A 21,844-nucleotide genomic window follows, 5' to 3' on the forward strand; every position below is an offset into this window, starting at 1 on the left:
AGCTAATGGATTGCTCAACATCAACCGAAATTTGTCTGCCAGACCTGAGCCTTCAAAAATGTCAAATATGTTCCCAGCCAGCACATGGCCAGCATTTCGGTGCGTTTACTTGTCGGGCTTGCGCTGCATTTTTCCGGAGATGTCATTTCTCGAAAGATGCTAAACCAAAATGTCGGAATATGAAGTTTAAGTGTAAACCAGATGAAAATGGAAGATGGAGTTGCAAAAAGTGTCGATTAGATAGATGTTTGGGACAAGGGATGTCTACCAAAAGTAGGTCAATCTTTACTAATAATATTCAACAGATTCCGTTTGTCTGTTTATTTGTCGCCGACCATAACTCCCTCCGTAGTGGACCAATTTTTATGAAACCTAGATAGATAGATAGAAAATTTCCCTTAGATGATGCCCGAACTTTTAGTTTTTCAAAAATATCAAATTTGACGTCTTCTGGAGACGATGTCGATTTCAACAGTAGAAAGCGTTCAGAAAAAGTGTGTCCCGACAGGGTGGTAGAAAGCACAAAATATCAACCAAATACTACTGACTCGGCGTTTCTTGACTGCATTCTCGAGAGCGCCCCGGCCGCGCGTATTTGGTGTAGCGGTCTACGCAGATGACTCTCACCCACGGGGGAGTGAGTTCGTTCCCTCCAGGTCGGAAATCTTTTTCTGTTTTTTGTTTTGAAAAGAACATAGACAGCCAGTATATGAAAGTTGTATTTATAACTTTTACAGTAAAGATTTCGTAGAAGGGTCAAGTAACTATCTGCACCAATCTTTTGTCACTGTTCCCACCGCTTCGATTCTATCATAATGGGTGATTGAGTTGCAACTTTGACGGTGTTCAAAAATTAGAATTCCACAAAAACCGTGTCAGAAGCTGATGGCAGCTTACAATAAGAGTTTTGTCCGCAGCTTCATATCAAAAACTCAAAAAATACTGTAAGTGCATTTTTTGAAGAAGAGAAAATGAAATCCGAGTTTCTAAAAGGGAATTGACCTTCCGTGTGCCTTGAGAATTCTCTATAAATTTGCACCCCGATTGTTTCGAATTTGCTCTTCTGAATGATAATAGTCAAAAAGTGCAAAACTCGCGAAAAAAAGAATACTACTAAAGAAGTGATGGTGATTTCTAAATAAGGAACTTTGTTGTGGCACGGTTACCTTCAAAAATCTAAATGCTAGGATGAGGATTCATTAAAAAATTATCATAGTGTGCCATATTTAGAGGACGGAGGCGGCATCGCCGCTAATCAGTCCAAAATCGAAAATTGATATTTCAATTATCCCTTCCTGTCCGAAAAAAAGCAAAGTTACCAAATTTCTGTTCTTTCTGAAAGAGTCTTTTAAAATAGTGCCGGTCAATTTAGGATAAAAATCACTGAGAACATTTGTGAGTTCCTATTAGAAAAATAGGGATTATGTTACGGAACGGACTGCTCAGAGTCAACAAAAACTACTTATGAAAGAAGAAGAATTTCATACAATATAAAAAGTAAAAGAGAAAGGAACCGGGAAACCCTTTTTTCTCTGTTACGTATCATAAGGTTCGGGGTTAGCATTAGATCCCGCCTAATCGATGACGTTTTCAGCGACCCTATGGGTTTGTTGAAACTTATAGTTTTATTTCGCCAAACGAGGAGGGAGGAGGGAGGCGGCATCGCCGCCGATCAGTAAAACAATTGATATCTGAATTATTACTCGCTTTTTAGGGAGGTTCAAAAACCGCTCATTCTAAATACCATATTCCATAAGGATAGAAAAAGTCATTGAGAGATTTCACAATTGTGCTCTGCCGGAACGGACTGCTCAGCTAACGAAATTACCAACAAGATGTTGAAATAAATGGAAGAATGCTACTCAAGTAGTGATGGTGGTTTGTGAATAAGCAACTTTGTCGTTGATCGGCTACCTAAAAAAATGAATTCTAGGATGAGAGTTTGTTACAACACCGTCTTAGTGAGCCATATTCCGAGAAGGGAGGCGGCATCGCCGCCGATCAGTCAAAAACTTCAGGAAGAGTACTTTGAATCCATTTTTTGAAGATGTGAATAGAAAAGTCTTCAACTTCTTGAACTTTATTAAAACATATTGTCTTAGTCTGCCATATTCCGAGAAGGAGAGGCGGCATCGCCGCCGATCAGGCAAAAATAAAAACTCATATCGGTATGATCACTCGCCTTTTGGGGAGGGGAGAGAGAAGAGTTATCAAGTTCACGTTCTTTTGTAAGACTATTTCGAAATAAGGAAAACATAGGAAGAAAGTTCAAATTCGAAAATTCAAAAACAGATCATTCTCAATTTCATATTCTATCAGGATAGAAAAAGTCATTGAGAAAGTTTGTAGAATTTGAGTCTGAAAAAGAGCGATTTTATAATTGTGCTTTGTCGGAACGGACTGCTCAGCTAAGAAGCGCCGCAGGCGCTGTAAAACTGAGAAGGGTGGTGTAGGGAAGGAGGTTGAGTCGCCGTTAGGCGACGTGAACCGACTGGTTTTATAGATTAATAAAAAGTTTTATAAGCATTACAGACATCCAGTATGATCGAGATTCCTTCAGGTCATCTAAAACTTTTTTGAAGAAACGTCTGTTATCTTCTTACTTGACGGAAAGAGTGCCAGCGACTGTGGAAAAAATCCTTGGCTCACCTCATTATATATGCTTCAAACTGAAAATTTTGCCAACCAATCACAAGTTTGTCTATATAGATATGACTGAGTTTGCTGAAAGGTTGAGTGAATTTTTGGCAGAAAAGCCGTCATTTTCCTTTGACCATCCGCCAAAAATAGTGTAAAATGAGAGTGTTGAATTCAAGTTGAAAAAGTTGAGCAACTTGGAGCAACTCGCATTTGGACTGGACGACTTTCGATCTTCACAGCAGACTTTTTTGAATGTGAGTATCATTTTTTAGTGAAAAATTTTCTCATATTTGCATTTCAGGAAGCCACTCTAATAACCAAAGAAATCGCTGTCAGTGGATGGGAAAACATTATCTTAACTGTTGCGAACTGGCTGAACTATTCAGAAATTATCAGAAACCTGCCGGTTTATTTAAAGCAAGAATTACTGCAAACCACGTGGCTAATTTGGGGAAAGTTGGAAAGAATCGCCATGACAGCTCAGATGAGAGTGAATAGACAGTGTGGGAAGGATGTAAGTTACCTTTGGGAATTTGTTAACAGAGCGTACTTTCACACAGACTATTTATTGAATGCGTTTCATGCAAATACGCTTCACTGCAATTTTTGATACATGTTATTCCCTAATACTCATCTATTATGCCGATTGTTTTCGCCTTGTACATATTGCTCATTCACTCTACGCGCATCAGTGTAAATAGACAAAAGCCAAACATTCCAAAAATCAAAATCTATGACTTCTTTGTTTCCAGCAATTTGTGATTTCTCACGAACATTTGATCGATTTCTCTCGAACCAAGGCGGATATGAGTTGGTGGAGTCATTATACTTACGAGGAACTTGAATAGTAAGTGAAACCATTTCGATAGAGCGCGATTTAAACATACCAAAAATTTTGCAGTCTATTCAACCCGAAAGACCTGCACTATGATGAGTTGGTGTGGGAGATTATCGAGATTCGACCGGATTCTGTTGAACTTACGTACCTGTTGTGTAGTCTGTCGTTTGGTTTGGCAGGTAACGCTTCTTATGTGATCTCGACCATTTTTTTTTCTTTAGTAAACTCAATTTCCGGAGAGCTCCGGGATGTAGTGGAAGAACTACAGGAGACCTTGGCCAATGATTTACACAATTATTATACTAAACGGAATAAAACATCGTATACACTGAGGTTACGCCAGTTAATGAAGATTTATGAGAAATTTGTTGTAAGTTGAGCTAGCTAGAAGTCTTTTAAAGTTACTTTGATTCAGAAGTTGAGAAATATTCGATCGGAAAAATACCACAACTGCTCGATTCTCGATGTTTTCAAACTGTATATTTCGAGTGAGGAGTTTTTCAAAGTAACATGCTAATTATGGAACGTTTCACGGGAGCCCAATAAAAGAAATAGAGCAAGAAAAAAAGAGGGCGCAGAGAAGTCAGACACTCTGGTTTCTCTGCGTCTCTCTGATTTAGTTGCCCAACTTTGAAGTCGTGTGTCTCAAAAACGTGAAGAGCTATCAAAAAGTGTTCAATTACAAAAAAAGAGATGTGAATTTGATTTGTACAAAAAGTACACATATATTGCATAATCATCGCTCCCTGACTAATCCTCAAAGATGATAGCTATTCATTTTTATGTATGTACATTAGTGATTCAATCCATATCATATCTTATACAATCTCCATTTCGCCGAATCATCCCTTATCATATTTTCCCTTTCATTTGTAATTGTCTGCTAGATAACGATCTAATCCCAACGCGAACTTATGAACCCTCCAATTCAGTTATTCCACTTCGTCCCGTTCTTGACCTTTCCCGGAGATCTTTGACCAAGATAATTAACACGTCGCCTATTCTTTTGCCTTCGTCCTCAATTGTCCTCAAACTTCTGGTTCCTTAGTAACAAGATGAGAGAGAGAAAGAGAGAGAGAGAGAGAGAGACAGAGTAAAAAGAGCCCAAGATTTTTAAACATGAACTTAGTAAGCCTCCAATGTTTGCTTTCTCTTTCTTTCTCTCCCTTTTCTCTTTTTTCGCTATCTATGTATTCTACGTGTTTTATATGTATTCTATTTTATTCTTATCATGCGTTAAGAGACAAAAAATTAATAAATTAATTTGTGCTCTGTGTTTCCTTGATCACACTCAAATATCGATTGGATTTTTTCGCCGAATCTGAATACTTATCTTGATTGCGAAATCTTTTTTTGAACCTATTTAACTTACAGAAAAATGAGCTGTGAAAGTCCGCCGTCCTCATCTGAATGCTCCATCGGAAGCGTTGAGAATAACGATGTGAAATGTGAAATCTGTCTTGGGAAGGGTCATGGCAACCACTTTGGTGTGAATACTTGTAGAGCGTGTGCAGCGTTTTTTCGGTAACCTAAAATTGGGTTTGATCTACCACCAACACTACTGATTTTTCAGACGCATGATTCTAGGGACGGGGCACCGACAAAAGTGTAGGTTAACGAAGGATTGTAAGCCGAGAGATGGGAGGTGGTTCTGCAAAAAGTGCCGGCTTGATAAATGCTACGGTCTTGGAATGACTCCGGATAGTGAGTTTTTACTTTACCCGACCTTACCTGATCTGAAAATTTCAGATATCCAACACGACAGGGATGCATTCCACAGCTCCCAACTATTTCTGGAAAACCACAAAAGACGAAAATTGCAAGTGAGTACTATCCCGAATGTAAGTTTCATGCAGCACTTGAATACAGAGATTGAGGAATTTCAGACCGTGGAAAAAGTGATGGGCGTACCTCATTCCATACTATATTTCAAACGGGAAAAGCTGCCGAAGAAAATGTATACGTATATTGATTTGGGGTATCTTGTGGAGAGAGCTGAAAAGATACTGAGGAGCCAACCGGAATTTGATCCCAGATTTTCAAAAATGACGTCACTCGAGAAGCTAACATTCGGGTTGAAGGAAGCAAGAAAAAACCAGAAGACCCATGTGTCGGCTCTGAAAAAATTGGGGAAGGAAGAGACCTGCTTTATGTGGGAGTCCCAGTTGATCACAGCCACTAACTGGATAATGTATTTCGATGAGTTTCGACAACTTCCATTTCGTCATAAGTTTGACATGTTGAAGTGTATGTGGCATGTCTGGGGCAGGCTGGAACGTCTATCGATGACTGCTGAGATGCGGGTTAATGGATATTGTGGGAAGAGGGTAAGTGCCTAACCTGAAGGATTAAGAGTAGAAAAAAATGATTTCCAGCAATTCGTGGTATCCCACGACTCCCTGATTGACTATGACAGTATAAGTTGTGATTTGGAATGGAGCACAACGTATTCAAAGGAGGAGCTGCAGTGGTAAGTCTGTAACTATTATATTAAAAATTTCAAGCCCTGGTTTTCAGCTTCCTAGACGCTCCCACATATCACGGAGAGCCTCTAGTGGACTCATTCATAAATGTGAACCCCACAGATACCGAGCTAGTATTCTTACTATCCAATCTATGCTTACGCTTGACAGGTGAGCTCTGTAGAGTCTACTGCTCCGTAACCTTTTCATTACAGGCAAAAAACTAGGCGGAGAGTTTGAGGAAATCACACAAAGGCTACAAGACGTGCTTGCTAATTCCATGCATAAGTATTATGAGAAAATGGAGATGTCGAGATATGCACATCGGTTGGGGAAGTTGTTATCTTTGGGTAATGACTGGTTGGCTTTGCTACACAAGAGACACGACCGATTGCATTTGGCGTACATCCTGGATGCGTTCCATGTGAAGTTCTCGCATCCTGAGTTGTTTCAGTATTCGGGTTGAAATTTCTTGAGTCCTTTTTCATATTATTCCGGCTTTAAGGATTTTAGTTCTGCAATGAGAATTTTAAGGCATTGTCATTATTGTGGAGAAGCTGACGTCGTGATTCTGCATCTGTTTTCAAATTCAAAATTTGTTTAATCAGTTGAGTTATGAGACTTGTTACATAAAATGTAATCAAACCAGCTTGCCTCATAACTCATAACTCGACTCATTTTGATGTAAACTCAAATTTATTAACAGATGTGGTATCAGCTCTCTAACTATTTTAATTAAACTTTGTTATCAGGCAGTTTTTGCCCAATTTGAAAACCGAAGGCTTTAAAACCTCATAACCCACAACTCAGTGCATTTACCTAGATTTTCCATTCAGAATTGAAATCTCAAGAGTCAAAATAATATATATACCACATTCTCCTTCTCTTTCCCGACCAACCAACCAACATGTCTGTACTATTAAAGTCCTGATCTCTCCAATCTATGTAAAACGTGTTAGTACGTTTCCTCCCCTTCCCTCCCTGTGATTCTTTTCACCATGACAGTCTTCTTCTCGTTTTCTCTATTCCCCTATTCTCTACCTTCCTGCGTTTCCATCATCATTTCATCCCCCCAATTTCAACTGACTCACTCTCTACGCAAATATTCTTTCTCTTCTTTTCCTTCTCGGTTTGGATTGTGATGTACAATTTAATGAAGTTTTTATAAATTTTGTTCTCACGATTTTCCGTCTCACGGCTTCTCAATGTTCCCACTAAATCGCAGACACAAAATTTGATTAATTTCCGCTCTCCAAGTCTTGCTATTCATTTCATTTCCATAACAACAAGAAACAAACCTTATGACTGAGGCGTTCCGAGCGAATGGATGCCATGACAATTGTTGTTTCGTTAGTCTCCCTCGATCTATGTACATAGACAGAGAAACCCTATGTCTATTGTTCACGCTCTTACACTCTCGAATATCTTTTTCTTTTTTCACTTTTCAATGACTGAAAAAATAATTTGTTACAGCAATGAATCCCTCCACCTCCACCTCATCTTTATCCTCACTCGGAACATCATCTGGCACCAACACCCCCGACATGGGGAAATGTCAGATATGCTTCCAGCCTGCACACGGAAAACACTTTGGTGTAGACAGCTGTCGCGCGTGTGCCGCGTTTTTCAGACGTGTTTTTGTGACGCATAAGCAGCATTTCAAGTGTAGAGATGGGAATAAGAAGTGTCTGCCGGATAGTCATGGAAGGTAGATTTCCATTTTATTGAAACATATGTACATTTAAAGTAAAAAACGTTTATAGGTGGAACTGCAAACGGTGTAGAACCGATAGATGTTTTGCACTGGGGATGAAACCTGACAGTGAGTCATAGCCTAATGGTCGTCATGTCTGAAACTGTATGTGATTTCAATTTCAGACATACAGTATAACCGGGACCACTTTTTCTGTTCTGAAGAATTTTCGAACCAAGCAGCCAGGAAATGCAATCGAATTCCCAGATCTCTACCATTACCGGAGCCTAGGCCTTTCATAGACATCTCACCTTTACTCGAGACATTGCAAAAAATGTTATCAGATGTAAGTCGACTTTTTTTTCAAAAAAAAAACTCATTTCAAACATTCACAGAGATCTTTCAAAGATTACGATAGAAAATGTTTGAATCCTCTCCAAAAACTAGCGTATGGCCTACGAGAAGTCAGGAAATCACAAATCTGGGATAACATCCCAATTACCGAATGTATTGGGAAGAATGAGTCCTTAACTTTCTGGAAATCTGAGGTGGAACGGTCTTGTACATGGTTGTCATACTTCGATGAGTTTCAGAAGTTGAGTATAGAAGATAAAGTGAGTTTTTCAAATTTTAGTGACCCCAAATAATGACATCAAAAGTTCAGACCCATATCAGCAAATGTATGTGGATTATATTCACTCGACTGGAGAGAAGTGCGATGACTGCTGAGTTAAGAAGAGCGAACAAGTGTGGGAGTAGTGTAAGTTCTAAGTTGAAACCTAATCACCCAATTTTAACATTTTCAGGATTACGCATTCACCACCTACTCAGTCATCAACACTAATACCTTAAAATGGGATTTCAACTGGCTCACACACTTCCCTTCCGACCAAATGCAAAATTTCCTAGGCACAACTCCAATGATACTCTGTGAACCTCTAACAAATTGTATGGCAGAAGTACAACCTACTGAAGAGGAACTATGTTATATTCTTTGTGATCTTTGTTTTTATTTTCTTGGCAGCAAGTTGGGCGGTGCGATGCAGGAGACAATGGAACGGTTTCAAGGAATATTGGCGGATAATTTGCACCAGTATTATGTGGAACACGATAAGACATCGAGATATTCGCATAGGCTTGGGCAGATATTGAAAATTAGTCAGCAGTATAAGGTAAACTACTTTGACAGAGGAAGAGGCGCAGAGAAACGAGGCACTCTAGCTTCTCTGCGTCTCTTCTCTCACTACCTCGATTTCCATAACTAGACTTTGAAGACTCATATCTCAAAACCTTGCAGAGATATCAAAAAATGCTCAACTACAAAAATGAAGATCCAAAACTGAACAATATTTTTGTAGTTGACAACTTATTGAAAACTTTATTAGGTTTTGAGTTATGACGGTTCTTGGCTAGTGGCTTAAAAGAGAGACGAGACACTCTTGCTTCAAAAGCGCTCCTCTCAAAATCTTGAGTTGCTAAAGTTGTCAACTAAAAAAAAATCAAGAGCTAGAGTTTTGGTCTCCAAGCGTAAAAAATGTGTTCTGTTCTGACAATAACTGATTTTTCAGAGCATAATGGAGGAAAAGCGAAAGATCCGAGTCCTCGGCGAGATTTTCAACGCATTCCGTGCAGAATGGTCTCACACCGATCTATTTATTTATGAACGTTTCGATTGAATAAATTATTTTTGTGATCTCTGAATAATGTTCATGTGAAATGGTTACATTCCTGGAATAAATTTTCAACAACAAACATGTGTAGGCGTCGTCATAAATACTGTGTTTTTAATAGTCACCCATGTTTCGATTCATCGGAGGTAAAAACGTTTTTGGTCTGTTGTTACTCGTAACACAGTCAGAAAATGACGTCAATTCTTGAACAGGCGGTGTCTAATCAAATATTCGAAGATGGTTTTTAGACATGATTTTAACCTTTGATCGGAGGTACCCCTCCGAAGTAACAAGTGGTTCTATTGTCCTTATGTACTAAGCTTTGTAGTAGTCTATCTTTGTTTCTCTAACTCTCTTCACGTCTATTTCCGCGGCAAACAATACATCTTTTCAACGTTTCTCCGTATCGTAAATACTATCGATTTTTATTTTCCCATTGTTATTCAGGTGTCTCCTGAATATGAAAGTATCACAAGTTCATCTCTTTCCTTCTTTACGTACTAATCTTCTCTCCGACGGCCTAAATCATATGTTGCCCCCTCCTTGTGTATTGAGTTGTGCCGTGTGTACACATCGGTAACCATAGAAAATTGGAAAAGGGGACTCCGCATCTCCTAGACAACCTTCTCTGCCGCTGCTGTTATTCTCTTTTCTATACATCCGACTGCTTTGAAATTTCAACTTTTCTAAACTCAGATGATGTCTTCCATCTCATCCCCCTCTACATCCACATCCGCCTCGTCATCCACTGTAAGCACGCCTAAACTTCAAAAGTGTTTGGTGTGTTTTCAACCTGCTCATGGCAATCACTTTGGTGTTGACTGCTGTCGAGCGTGTGCCGCATTTTTCAGGTAGTTTGAGTGAGGAGTCAGGTGAAAATTAATCGAATTATTTTATAGAAGGGTATTCGTCACTCATAAACAGACATTCAAATGTCGTGAAGGGGACAAGAAGTGCACTCCAGATGAATTGGGAAGGTTAGTCAGGGGTAGACTATTTTGATTAGTGAAGGGGGATTAGAAATTTCATAGAATTTTTGGATTCAGGGTTCCAAATTCCAGGTCTCCTTAAGTTTGGAAATTTAAAATTTCGAGCTTATTGGTTTGAGATTGGATTTCTGAAATCACTGATGCCCGGGATTCATAGAATTTAAGTTTCGGTCACTCTTAGATATCAGAATTCAAAATAATTTAGGTTTTAATCGGTTTCCTGGCTTAGTGGAGTCTCATTCAAGAATTCAAGAATTCTAGGATTCTGGAGACGTTAAACTTCAGTAATTTAGAAGTTCAGAAATTTCAGATTCTCGAAACATTGGGAATTTATCTTTATGATTTCCGGATGGGTTCTCGATTTCAAGAACTCAGGTTTTTCATTACATATTTATTTCCAGATGGCTCTGCAAACGATGTCGAACCGACCGGTGCTTTGCTCTTGGAATGAAACCTGATAGTAAGTCTTTTTGAAGATGTTCCAGTTTTCAATAGGTTATTCCAGACATCCAACGTGACCGTGACCGATTTGTCTGCTCCGAACAATTCCATGAGGATCGAAAACGGAAATCCGCTGAATTGATCTTTCCGCTGGTACCAATACATTCATCTTTTGATCTCAACTAAAAAATTTTATTCCAGACCGTGGACCGCTTCGTAAAAAACTCCAGCCCAACCGTGAGAACCTACACATTCGGTTCCGGGAAAAACTACCAGCATCTCACGTTTTTCGACCTCTCCCAAATTCTAAGTGACGCCGAGTACATTCTAAGAAAAGTAAGTCTAAACTTTTGGTGTCTTGTTTCTATGAAATTATTTAGACCCCAAAACTCGACAAGTCACTAAGATCAAAATCCTCTTTGGAAAAGTTAGCGTTCGGTCTCCGGGAAGTTAGAAAGTCACAAATAATGGAAAGTATCCCTGAGATGAGGAAGATTGGGAAGTCTGAGACATGGAACCATTGGGTTAATCAAATGAGAAGAGCAGGGGAGTGGATTGCGTATTTCGAAGAGTTTAGGGAGCTTGAGCACGAGGACAAAGTAATGATTATCAGGGTGTGTAACATGAAGCAATGGGAACTTCCAGATGATCATCCTGAAATCCATGTGGCATCTTTTCGCCCGGTTGGAACGGATCTCCATGACTGCCGAGATGAGAAGGCAGAAACTGTGCGAAGATAATGATTTTGTATACGGAACCGAGCACCGTATCAACTATGATAAATTGGAGATTGAGAGAAAATGGTTCTCAGAAGCGTCGGACGAGGAAGTCAGATAGTAAGTCAGATGTCTTAGAATTTGTGTTATGCAACGAGTTTTCAGCTACATCGGACCCTTTCAATTATACTTCGGGGAGACTATCATTCACTCCCTAATGGATCTATGTCCTAGCGACATCGAAGTCACATTCATGTTGTGCAATCTATGCTTCCACCTTACTGGTCAAAAGCTTGGAGGACGGATTCAAGAAATCACGGATAGGCTTCAAGATGTACTTGCTAATGATCTACATAAGTATTATCTGGAAAAGGATAAACACTCAAGATACTCACACAGATTGACCAAGTTGTTGAACTTGAATCGGCAGTATCAGGTAAGGATATTTTTTTAGTTGAAAATTTTTTGATATAACACGTTTCCAAGCATGAGTGGCGTCGTAGTGTAGGGAGAGAGTGAGACGCAGAGAAGCGAGAGCGTCTCGTATCTCTGCGTTTCTCCCTCTCAATGTGCAACTTTGAAGACGCATATCTCAGAACCCTGCAGACATTACGAAAAATGATTAGCTGCAAAAATGTCGCTCTAATTTGGCTCTAGCGTCTCCAATTGTTTTAAAAAAATCCGGCAACTTTTCAGACGGAAATGGAAATCCGAAAAAAAAGATTCTTCCTGGCAGATACCTTCAACGTGTTTCGTGTCAAACTATCCCACCCGGAAATGTTTCTGTTTTCATGTTGATTTCAGTTTTTCTTCTATGATCTGCATTTTTAATATTGTGTACAAGATAAGTAATATTTATTGATAAGGCAAAATGAATTTTTTTACCCGTATGCGGAAGGAAAGTGAACAAAATGGAATAACACGAAAAATAGAGGTGATGTATTAATATTAATTATAATTATAATAATAAGTATCAACAATTTGTAACGGGGAATTTTCAATTGACCAATTAAACCTACTTATCAGAATTTCAGAATTCAAATTCCTGACTAGCATGACAATAAATAGTGCGGATTCTGTCCTTCGCTGGTTGGAAATTTGACTGCAAAGACAGCGTGGAGTAATAGAAGTTTAGTGCCCGCTGATAATCTCCAATCGACGCATAAATATTGCCCAACGTAAAATGAATAGCGACGAGTCTTGGCGACGCGCTCAACGCCGCTCCAGCAGAGATCAACGCAGAATTCAGAAGACCCGCTTGATGACAGATGTTAGCCAGGGACACCAAAGCGACATCTCTCATATGCGGTGGCGCCGTGTGGAGAGCACATCGGAGGCATCCCATCGCGTTTTCAGCGTTTCCAGTGACACGCCAATAGAGGGACGAGAGAACGCACAACACCCAGGAGACGTGACCGTCTTCTGAAAGTAGTTTATGGGAATTTTTCTGAAATGTGTTTCCAGAAAACTTACTAGCATTACTATGAAGCATTGCAGCGTGAAGTCTCGCTGCCACATGCTCAATGGTATCCCTCTCATTACCCAGAGATTTCAAAGCCTCAGACAATGCCTTCTCCGGTTGATAGAACAAAAACTGATCGCTCAACGCAAAAGCGGGGATATGATCCAGCCCTAGAATCGGTGAATTCTTATACTTATCCATAGTGGGGCACACAGGTTGGAGAGATGCCATCGCTGGCATGGGGCCTCTCAAATCCACGTATTTTTCGATATCCTCTCCTTTAGCCGTGAGAGAGACCCAGGTGGATGGAGCGTTCTCAAAGATCGCCTCTGGTTTGGCGACTCCATTACAGGACATGGTGGCGACACGTGGTGGAGGGAAGATCGAGACACCACGACGAATCTGATGGATAGATGGTTTGGGCAGCTCGGTTGGGAGTTTCGCGTCGTATTGTCTCATCATTGACTTCTCACGGATCCAGAGGAAGGACAAAGGCTTCTCAGGGATCGGAGCAAGATCGGAGCTCCATGACTCCTCCCAGTGATTTGCTTCTTTTTCTTTCTTAGTTGGAAGAATATACTTCATTTCGTTGGTGGCACTATCCCACCACTCTGCCGGGCGATTCGTGAAGAAATTGCTCCAGCCGCCGTAGTCTAGTGGCATTTCACTGGATTCTACTGTCTGGATACCGTCGACTTGATTCACCCAGTTGGTGACGTCATTTCGGGGAGTTATGAAGTTGAAGATGAGGAGGAATGGAGAAACAATGTTGGCGTAATCGGCGGTCTTCTTACTGAATCCGTCATACACTCCGTTGCATCGATGGTAGACAAGATGTGGTTGAGCGTTGGGCACGTGGGACTTCTCGACGACGTAGCATTGCTCTTCCATGTTTTTACGGGGCTAAAAATTTGAAATTGTAGCTCAAACCTAGGTCTTTATTTTTGGTGTTAACTATTTTTTGATAGGACTTCTAGGTTTCGAGAGGGGTCTATTCGCATTTAAAGTCAGCAAAGCGAGTGGTGAAGAGACGCAGAGAAGCTAGAGTGTCTCGTTTCTCTGCGCCTTTCTTTTAAGCCACTAGCTAAGAAACCGTCATAACTCAAAACCTGATGAAGTTATCAAAAAGTTGTCAACTACAAAAATATTGTTCAGGTCTACATCTTCTTTTTTGTAGTTGAGAACTTTTTGATATCTCTGTAATGTTTTTAGATATGCGCATCTAAAACAAACAGGAAGAGAAGAGAAGGTTTTGAGATGTGCGGCTTCAAAGTCAAGTTATAGAAATCGGGAGAGTGAGAGAGAGAAGACGCAGAGGAGCTAGAGTTTCTGACTTCTCTGCGTCTCTCTCTCTCTTCCCACATTCTTTCTTTTGGTAGCTCGAACTTTAATAGTATCCACCTCTAAAGCTTGTAGACATATCGTAAAACTTCCAACTGTAAAATTGAAGCTCAAGACTTTTTGATTTGTTTAATTATTTTTGAAAAATGTTGCAAAATGTTTCGTTGAAAACTCACCCTAATACAAACGGCATTCTGCACTTGCTGTGAGCAGCAAACAGTTGGAAACTGTGAAGAGATCGCTGGTTTTGTCGACTTTCCACTACATGCGATTTTCAGCAAATCCTCCTCAATCACAGCATGATCCGGATCCTTATCCATCGCATCCTTGAAATGTTGAATCGCTTTGTCGACGTCATGTTGTAAAAGCTTCATTCTTCCTTGGACATAATGGAAGAGTGGTTCTTTGTAACCCAAAAGATTCAGCTGTTGTGACAAGAATCCATTCGCATCATTAATCATTTTAGTGGATTTCAGAATGACTTGAGTCAGCTGGACAATCGCTATGAAGGACTCTTCGGGTTTATCAAGGAAAGCACCTAACAAGCATTTAGTTGCCTGATGGGGGTTACCCTGAACCCTCCAATAGAGTCCTGCCAGATTCATAGATACCCATTTGGGTCCGATGCTATGCTTCATAAGCAAATGAATCCTTCCCGCCATCTCGTGCTCTTCGACAACTCTGTCGGCTAACCGGACGAATTGAGTCTTCAGAGTTTTCTCGGCGTACTCATCGGATCTTCGATCGAAACGGGGGTTGAGGAGACGCTCGATTGCTTCGAACTGGAAAACAGTGAAAATTAGAAAACAGCAATTTGAGAAAAACGCTAGAATGGGGATTCTGAATCAAATTTCAGAATGCGTTTATACTTGCATACCGGGCCAAAACGAACCAAAACGGGACATCGCGTAACTCTCTTAAAACTCTATGTTATGAACTGAAAAATATACAGTAGCGAGCATAGGTGAGGGTAGATTCATACTTTCATGTGTAACTCAGCTGAATCATGTCCGTTTTGAATAAACTTTTTTTTGAAAGATTGCTGAAATATCCAGTAACAAGAAAATAAGTTTTTTGTAAAAGTTTCAGTTCTGATTTTTTTTCAATAATTGATTTTTCCTGATCGTGATTTGAAAATTCGAAAAAAAACTTTTTATTTTTCTCTTGGAGTTATTTAGTTTTTAATGTCAAAATGATGGAAAATGTACAAATAAACAAAAAATTATGTTGAAATAACTTCTGAAACCCTGAGCATCGTGCCAGAGCTCCAGAAGTCAAAAGTAACGTCCTCAGGAAAACCATCATAACTCATCAAAAAATGCTCCAAATTAGCCAAAACATGTACCAAGAGACGTGTTTTGAGTTCTTCTACAGACCAACATCAAAAAATCAAGATTTTAGAAAAAATAATTTTTCAAATTTTTTTCAGCCAAAATTTTTTCATTCCAATTTTTTCCTGGATTTCCGATATTTTCTGGCTATAAAACAAACAAAAAACACAAACATGTGTTTTAATATTTGTGATAAAGCACTTTGCATGCAGTATTTGAAACGTATGTCCGTTTTATAGCCAGAAAATATCGGAAATCCAGGAAAAAATTGGAATGAAAAAATTTTAGCTGAAAAAAATTTGAAAAATTATTTTTTCTAAAATCTTGATTTTTTGATGTTGGTCTGTAGAAAAACTCAAAACACGTCTTTTGGTACATGTTTTGGCTAATTTGGAGCATTTTTTGATGAGTTATGATGGTTTTCCTGAGGACGTTACTTTTGACTTCTGGAGCTCTGGCACGATGCTCAGGGTTTCAGAAGTTATTTCAACATAATTTTTTGTTTATCTAAGCATTTTCCATCATTTTGACATTAAAAACTAAATAACTCCAAGAGAAAAATAAAAAGTTTTTTTTCGAATTTTCAAATCACGATCAGGAAAAATCAATTATTGAAAAAAATCAGAACTGAAACTTTTACAAAAAACTTATTTTCTTGTTACTGGATATTTCAGCAATCTTTCAAAAAAAAGTTTATTCAAAACGGACATGATTCAGCTGAGTTACACATGAAAGTATGAATCTGCCCTCACCTATGCTCGCTACTGTACCAAAATGTAGAGCTCAACGAGTTCTATGTCTGTGATTGACTTTCAACCGGATGGCCATTTGTTAACCAGTCGCGGGTCCACTGGGATAAGTGCTAAAAACGCGAAAATGGTCAAAAGCCGTTCCAGCCCACCCGCGGAACATTAACGAATAGCCTTCCTGACTACCTAACTTCAAGGCTCGACTACCTAACTTCAATAAGGCTCGGCGCTAGCCGAATTCTGAATATATATATTTAATAATCTGAATCCCCCGTGTCTTCCACATCCCATCAATACCTTATTTCCCAAAACTCACCCCTGTAAACACTCTCAAATCATCCATTTTCACAAAATCACACCGTGGCTCGAACCATGGTAACGGAAGGCTATCGGTAGCCGACATGCCAAGATGAGTTGTCAGCAGCTCAGAGATTCTGGAACCATATAATTTTCAACTTTTTCGTTCAAGCGCAAAACTCACATCCACCCTCTATTCTCCGGAGTGATAAAGACTTGAGGGAATGTGTTAATTCGAAAAGGGTTGGAGGAGGACACCACCGCCTGACAATCCAAAGAATTCGGCCAATCCGCGCGTCGCCAATAGCGATCGATATTCTCGTCAAGTCTAAATAATTTTGAAAATCTTAAAAAGCCAATTTAAGATCACTTACTCCACATCCGAAAATCTTGGCTTAATCATTCGGAAGTAACCTTCCCGTTGACTTTCCCTCGAAATATCTTGTAGAGTCTTCTCGAACACCCGATTCCTCGGGTACTGCTCTGCAACCTTCCATGACGTCTCATTGAGCGGTGGTCGATTCCTCAACGTCTTCTCTCTCATTGGAGCCATCGACGTCTCGTACTCTTCAGGAGTGCATGTCAAGTGACAAGCAAACGTTGAGGCTACATTCAACTTGTTGTTGGTGGCAGGGAATCGATTGATTTGAACACGTTGGCATTTTCGCTCTGGAATTTTCTCGAGTATGATTTTTCAGATTAAAAAATATATATAGCTTACTAGGATGCGGTCCATACTTGACTTGATCAAAGAACAGTCTCTGATTTGCTCGAGTTTCAGCAGGTGCTATCAAGGCCACAACTTTTGTGTTCATATCAACTCTCTTGTTATAGGACTTCTGGAAATTCGTCTTCTCACTGACAAGATTCTCCAAGTTCTCCTTTTGTTGTTCCAGAGCTTCATATAGCCTCATGTGGCAAGAGATGACATACGCTTTGGATTCTCCTAGATCGAAAAATTGATCAAGAAGCTCTCCGTCGGCTTGTTTTTGCTCTCGCTTGGCGTCCTGAAAAAAAAAACGGTAAAGTTTGACCGCGACAAATTTTCTGACTGTTACAATTTATATACAAAATTGTAGGCTTAACCTAGATCTCCATTTTTGTAATTGACAAGTTTTTGATAGCTTTTCACACTTTTTAGATATGCTGTTTTGAAGATTCCCTACTGACACAGAGAGAGGAGTGAGAGAGGGAGAGACGCAGAGAAGCCACCTCGTTTCTCTGCGACTCTCTATCTCTCTCTTTTAGCGCCACTAACTTTGAAGCGTTATATCTCAAAATCCTGAAGAGATAGAAAAAAGTGCTTAACTACGAAAATAAAGATCTAAACCCAAACAATATTTTTGTAGTTGACAACTTTTTGATAACTCCATTAGCTGTGGAGTTATGGCGGCTCTTAGCTAGTGGCTTAAAAGAGAGACGCAGAGAAGCCAGCCACCCTCGTTTCTCTGCGACTCTCTATCTCTCTCTTTTAACGCCACTAACTTTGAAGCGTTATATCTCAAAATCCTGAAGAGATAGAAAAAAGTGCTTAACTACGAAAATAAAGATCTAAACCCAAACAATATTTTTGTAGTTGACAACTTTTTGATAACTCCATTAGCTGTGGAGTTATGGCGGCTCTTAGCTAGTGGCTTAAAAGAGAGACGCAGAGAAGCCAGCCACCCTCGTTTCTCTGCGACTCTCTATCTCTCTCTTTTAACGCCACTAACTTTGAAGCGTTATATCTCAAAATCCTGAAGAGATAGAAAAAAGTGCTCAACTACAAAAATGTAGATCTGGAACTGCTCTATTCACTCAATTAAAAATCATGCCAAAAAACTCCTACCTTAAACTGGCTGGCCGCTTTTGCATAATTATGGAAAGTCTTGCTGAATATCCCATTCCTCTCCTTCTGCGTCAATTTGAAATGAATCGTCGCTTTGTCTGTTTCCGGGTCAGTTCCAGTTTCTGGGCCGGTTAAAACAGACGAATCGGCGGTGGCAGCGTACATCATCCCAAGGTAACAGGATACCATGTTAGCAGGTGTTAGTTGCTGTAACATTTTAAATTTTTTTAAAGAAATTCCAGTTGTAGGATACCTTTAAAATAATATAAGCCTCCACCGAGTATCCAGCTCTATTTAATAGCGTCGCTATCGACAATCGGATAGTTTGCTCCGCGTGAGCCGGATGGAACGCGTCGATCTGTGGAGCTCGAGTTTCATCGTTCACAAAATGAATTCCAGTCGCATAGCATGTCAACGCATACGATATTTTTCCCTGAGCCCTCCAGTAGGCGGCCGCCGCCATGTGAAGATAAGCGTTCCGGGATACACGTTCATCGTCATGAGATAGCATACTGGAGAGCATATTTCCGTATCGAGACATCCCCTCGGATCCACGTGTGAATTTGGCGAAATCCGGGAAGTACATATCGAGCACTTTCAGATACATTTCATCTTCAGAACCCACTTTGTCATTGAGACTTTTTCCAAGATCCTGCAATTAACCATTAACAAAAACGTCAGTCTCTTTATACCATGTTCCACTTACCACATTATTCTGCCCCTTCATCTTCACCGCCTCAAACCAATAATTACACCTGGGCGGTCGATTATCGTTATCCGGTGGTGACCCGAAGTACTCCTTCACAAATGCGGTATACTTTTGATAGGACTCGTGGAATTCTGGACAGAGCTCTGCAGTGAACGAGGTGTGGAAACTGTCGGGCTCGAGTTTGATTCCTCGGGATTTTCTGGAAATAAATGTTTTAAGTGTGTCTTTAAGCGGTCTAGATTTTTTTAATTTGGCTGTGTAGATCAAATCTAGCTCTACATTTTTGTAGTTGTCAACTTTTTGATTGTTCTTCACGTTTTCGAGATATGCGCGCTAGAAGATAGGAAGAGAGAGAGAGAGAGAGAAGGCACAGAGAAGTCAGACACTCTCGCTTCTCTGCACTCTCTCACTATCTCATTTCTTGACGTTTTTAGTCACTTTTATTGTTACAGTACTCTAAAAAACCTGATTTAACCAGAAAATAACACATTTAGGTGAGAGAGACGCAGAGAAACGAGAGTGTCTCGCTTCTCTGCGTCTCTTCAGTTTTAGGTACCAATCTTTAAAGAGGCATATCTCAAAACCCTGAATAGATATAAAAAAGTTGTCAACTACAAAAATGAAGCTCTATCTTTGTACTACTCAAAAACTTAAAATTCAAAAAATTGGGCTCAATTTGGTCGAGTTGTGAGTCTTGAAAGTTGGGCGGCTGGTGATACTTAATGAGAGCGGATTTTGAGAATTTACCAAGGATTACGGTAATTTTAAATTGTTCTTAATTTTTACTTAATTTTTTGCTCAATTACTTTAATATATTATTTCTATGGTTGGTTTAATTTTTTCAAAGTTTTGTTATTTTCCGTTTAATTTTCAGTCAATTTTTTTTGAAATTACTATAACTTTTTCTAGAAACATCCAACAAAACAATGATCAACTACAAAAATGAGGGTCTAGTTTTGATCTACCTATTACAATAAAATAGCAAAGATTGATGGTGGTTACGTTAAGTTACGAGACCTCGATACACTCAGTTTTCAGATTTTACAAACTTTTATTTAAAAGTTCCTAACTTTTTCCAGAAGCATCCTGGAAAAGAATGACCAACTACAAAAATGTAGATCAAGGTTTGATCTACAAGATCCATTAAAGTTTTAACGAATTGGATTGCTCCAGGGTTTTTGGCAAAGCCTCAAACCTTCTCGATTTTCAGATTTTTTCAAATTTTTCCAAAATTTTTCTCAACTTCCAAAAAACTCACACACAAGCCTCCTCCTGTTGTCTAAAGTCTTCTTCAAATTTCGGATTATCCAAATTCTCATGTTTCGAAATCTTCTTCAACATCCCCTGCATCTCATCCACATGCTGCGTAATCACCCGCACATTCTCCACTTGTTTCAGAAAGTCCGTGAGGGATCCCGACATTCGCAAGTTGTACGGCGAATCGTTCTTTAATTAGGGAGGGTAATTATCATCACTAATTAGTAAATCATTCTTACCACCGCCTCAATCCTCTTCCCATCCTCACTGAGCCGCCAGTGATAGGCGCCGAGCACGCAATCATTGTGTAAAATGAGAAGTGTGAAGAGCCACGCGAACCATTTCCGTTGCATTCGAAACTATTCTGGAAATCTGATAGTGAGATCTGTGATCTACCAAAATAGGATAAACGATGTCAAGAAAAAATCGATAATCAACGTCTTCTTCGTCTCCAGGCGGAGACGAGAGAGTGAGAGACGCCAGAGAAGACAAAAACCTGTAGTTTTCGTCTTTCCGAAAAACGAACACGTGTCAAATGAGAAGGCGTCTTCTGTCCAACTAAATGGATTGAAAAATGAAAGTTCTCTAATGAGAGACCGTCGAGATAGTATGGGGATCGAGGAGGGTGACGTCTGGCTTGTGACATGGCAAATTTCTTAACGGGAGTACTGTTTTAGAACTTAGGTATATATATATATATATATATACCGGTATAGTAAGAAACAGCAATTAAAAAAAAAGAAAAAGAAAAGAGGAAAATGTGAGAAAACTAGGACAAGGTCATTGTCCACCGGATTAGTTTAATTAAAATCTTTTTTTTTAACTTTTTATTTATTTTTTGAAAATTAAATTAAAATAGGATCTATAGTTAGTTAGAATGTATGTCTATAATTTTCAGCGTTTTTAATTTCCCAGAATTTTCACAAAAAATCCCCCCAAACCACCGTTTAAACAGTCTTTATACCTAACAGAAACAACTAAACGCGTAAACCCTCCGATTCTCTGCGTCTCTCCTCTACTCTATCTCTCTCGGGGAGTGCTGATGGAGCGAGATTGCATTAGATCATTTTATTTCGTTTGCTGGGGGAAATGTTTTTTGTAAAATGTCTATTTTCATTCAAAAACTATAAACAATGTTATCTTGAATGAAAATTCCAGTTTCAAACATTGCAAAATCTCGTTTTCATGCTTCCAATACTCACAGAATATTCAAAATATTCAAAAAATCGAAAGCAAAAAACTTTCGCCACCACCAAAACTCGAACTCGTGACCTTCTTCTTTTCGGACCATATCGTTCCCGGCTGCGCGACGCCGCACCGTTTTGCGATTAAGGTAGAGGGCGTATATAAGCTGGGTGTTTCTTTCTATCGGCGAGTTGATTTCAACCAGCGAATTTTCGGGATTTTTTTCCAACAATAAC

At 39.5% G+C, this 21,844-nt stretch overlaps 5 protein-coding genes across 5 annotated transcripts; 4 read left to right on the forward strand and 1 right to left on the reverse strand.

Moving 5' to 3' along the window:
• Window positions 1-3,112: 3,112 nt before the first annotated feature.
• GCK72_017278 (uncharacterized protein) lies at window positions 3,113-3,995 on the forward strand (the record flags this gene model as incomplete). The annotated part of the gene is made up of 5 exons (XM_053731994.1): window positions 3,113-3,154; window positions 3,393-3,487; window positions 3,542-3,657; window positions 3,700-3,848; window positions 3,894-3,995. 5 exons carry the CDS (start codon window positions 3,113-3,115, stop codon window positions 3,993-3,995), a joined length of 504 nt encoding a protein of 167 aa, XP_053580907.1.
• An 861-nt stretch (window positions 3,996-4,856) lies between these two features.
• GCK72_017279 (uncharacterized protein) lies at window positions 4,857-6,406 on the forward strand (the record flags this gene model as incomplete). Its single annotated transcript, XM_053731995.1, has 7 exons — window positions 4,857-5,002; window positions 5,052-5,182; window positions 5,228-5,319; window positions 5,365-5,805; window positions 5,854-5,948; window positions 5,996-6,111; window positions 6,156-6,406. The coding sequence occupies 7 exons, from the start codon at window positions 4,857-4,859 to the stop codon at window positions 6,404-6,406; spliced, it is 1,272 nt and encodes a 423-aa protein (XP_053580908.1).
• A 1,561-nt stretch (window positions 6,407-7,967) lies between these two features.
• GCK72_017280 (uncharacterized protein) lies at window positions 7,968-9,309 on the forward strand (the record flags this gene model as incomplete). Its single annotated transcript, XM_003090281.2, has 5 exons — window positions 7,968-7,979; window positions 8,029-8,247; window positions 8,298-8,393; window positions 8,440-8,805; window positions 9,202-9,309. 5 exons carry the CDS (start codon window positions 7,968-7,970, stop codon window positions 9,307-9,309), a joined length of 801 nt encoding a protein of 266 aa, XP_003090329.2.
• A 690-nt stretch (window positions 9,310-9,999) lies between these two features.
• GCK72_017281 (uncharacterized protein) lies at window positions 10,000-12,247 on the forward strand (the record flags this gene model as incomplete). Its single annotated transcript, XM_053731996.1, has 9 exons — window positions 10,000-10,154; window positions 10,203-10,280; window positions 10,694-10,752; window positions 10,798-10,886; window positions 10,935-11,069; window positions 11,114-11,332; window positions 11,379-11,569; window positions 11,615-11,885; window positions 12,146-12,247. 9 exons carry the CDS (start codon window positions 10,000-10,002, stop codon window positions 12,245-12,247), a joined length of 1,299 nt encoding a protein of 432 aa, XP_053580909.1.
• A 232-nt stretch (window positions 12,248-12,479) lies between these two features.
• On the reverse strand, window positions 12,480-20,776 carry GCK72_017282 (uncharacterized protein; the record flags this gene model as incomplete). Its single annotated transcript, XM_003097539.2, has 12 exons — window positions 12,480-12,871; window positions 12,923-13,814; window positions 14,429-15,034; window positions 16,649-16,766; window positions 16,814-16,957; window positions 17,004-17,298; window positions 17,351-17,636; window positions 18,458-18,664; window positions 18,711-19,109; window positions 19,164-19,365; window positions 20,425-20,612; window positions 20,663-20,776. The coding sequence occupies 12 exons, from the start codon at window positions 20,774-20,776 to the stop codon at window positions 12,480-12,482; spliced, it is 3,843 nt and encodes a 1,280-aa protein (XP_003097587.2).
• Between the last annotated feature and the right edge of the window lie 1,068 nt (window positions 20,777-21,844).

Source organism: Caenorhabditis remanei, chromosome V, assembly GCF_010183535.1.
Source record: "Caenorhabditis remanei strain PX506 chromosome V, whole genome shotgun sequence".
Lineage (NCBI taxonomy): Eukaryota > Metazoa > Nematoda > Chromadorea > Rhabditida > Rhabditidae > Caenorhabditis > Caenorhabditis remanei.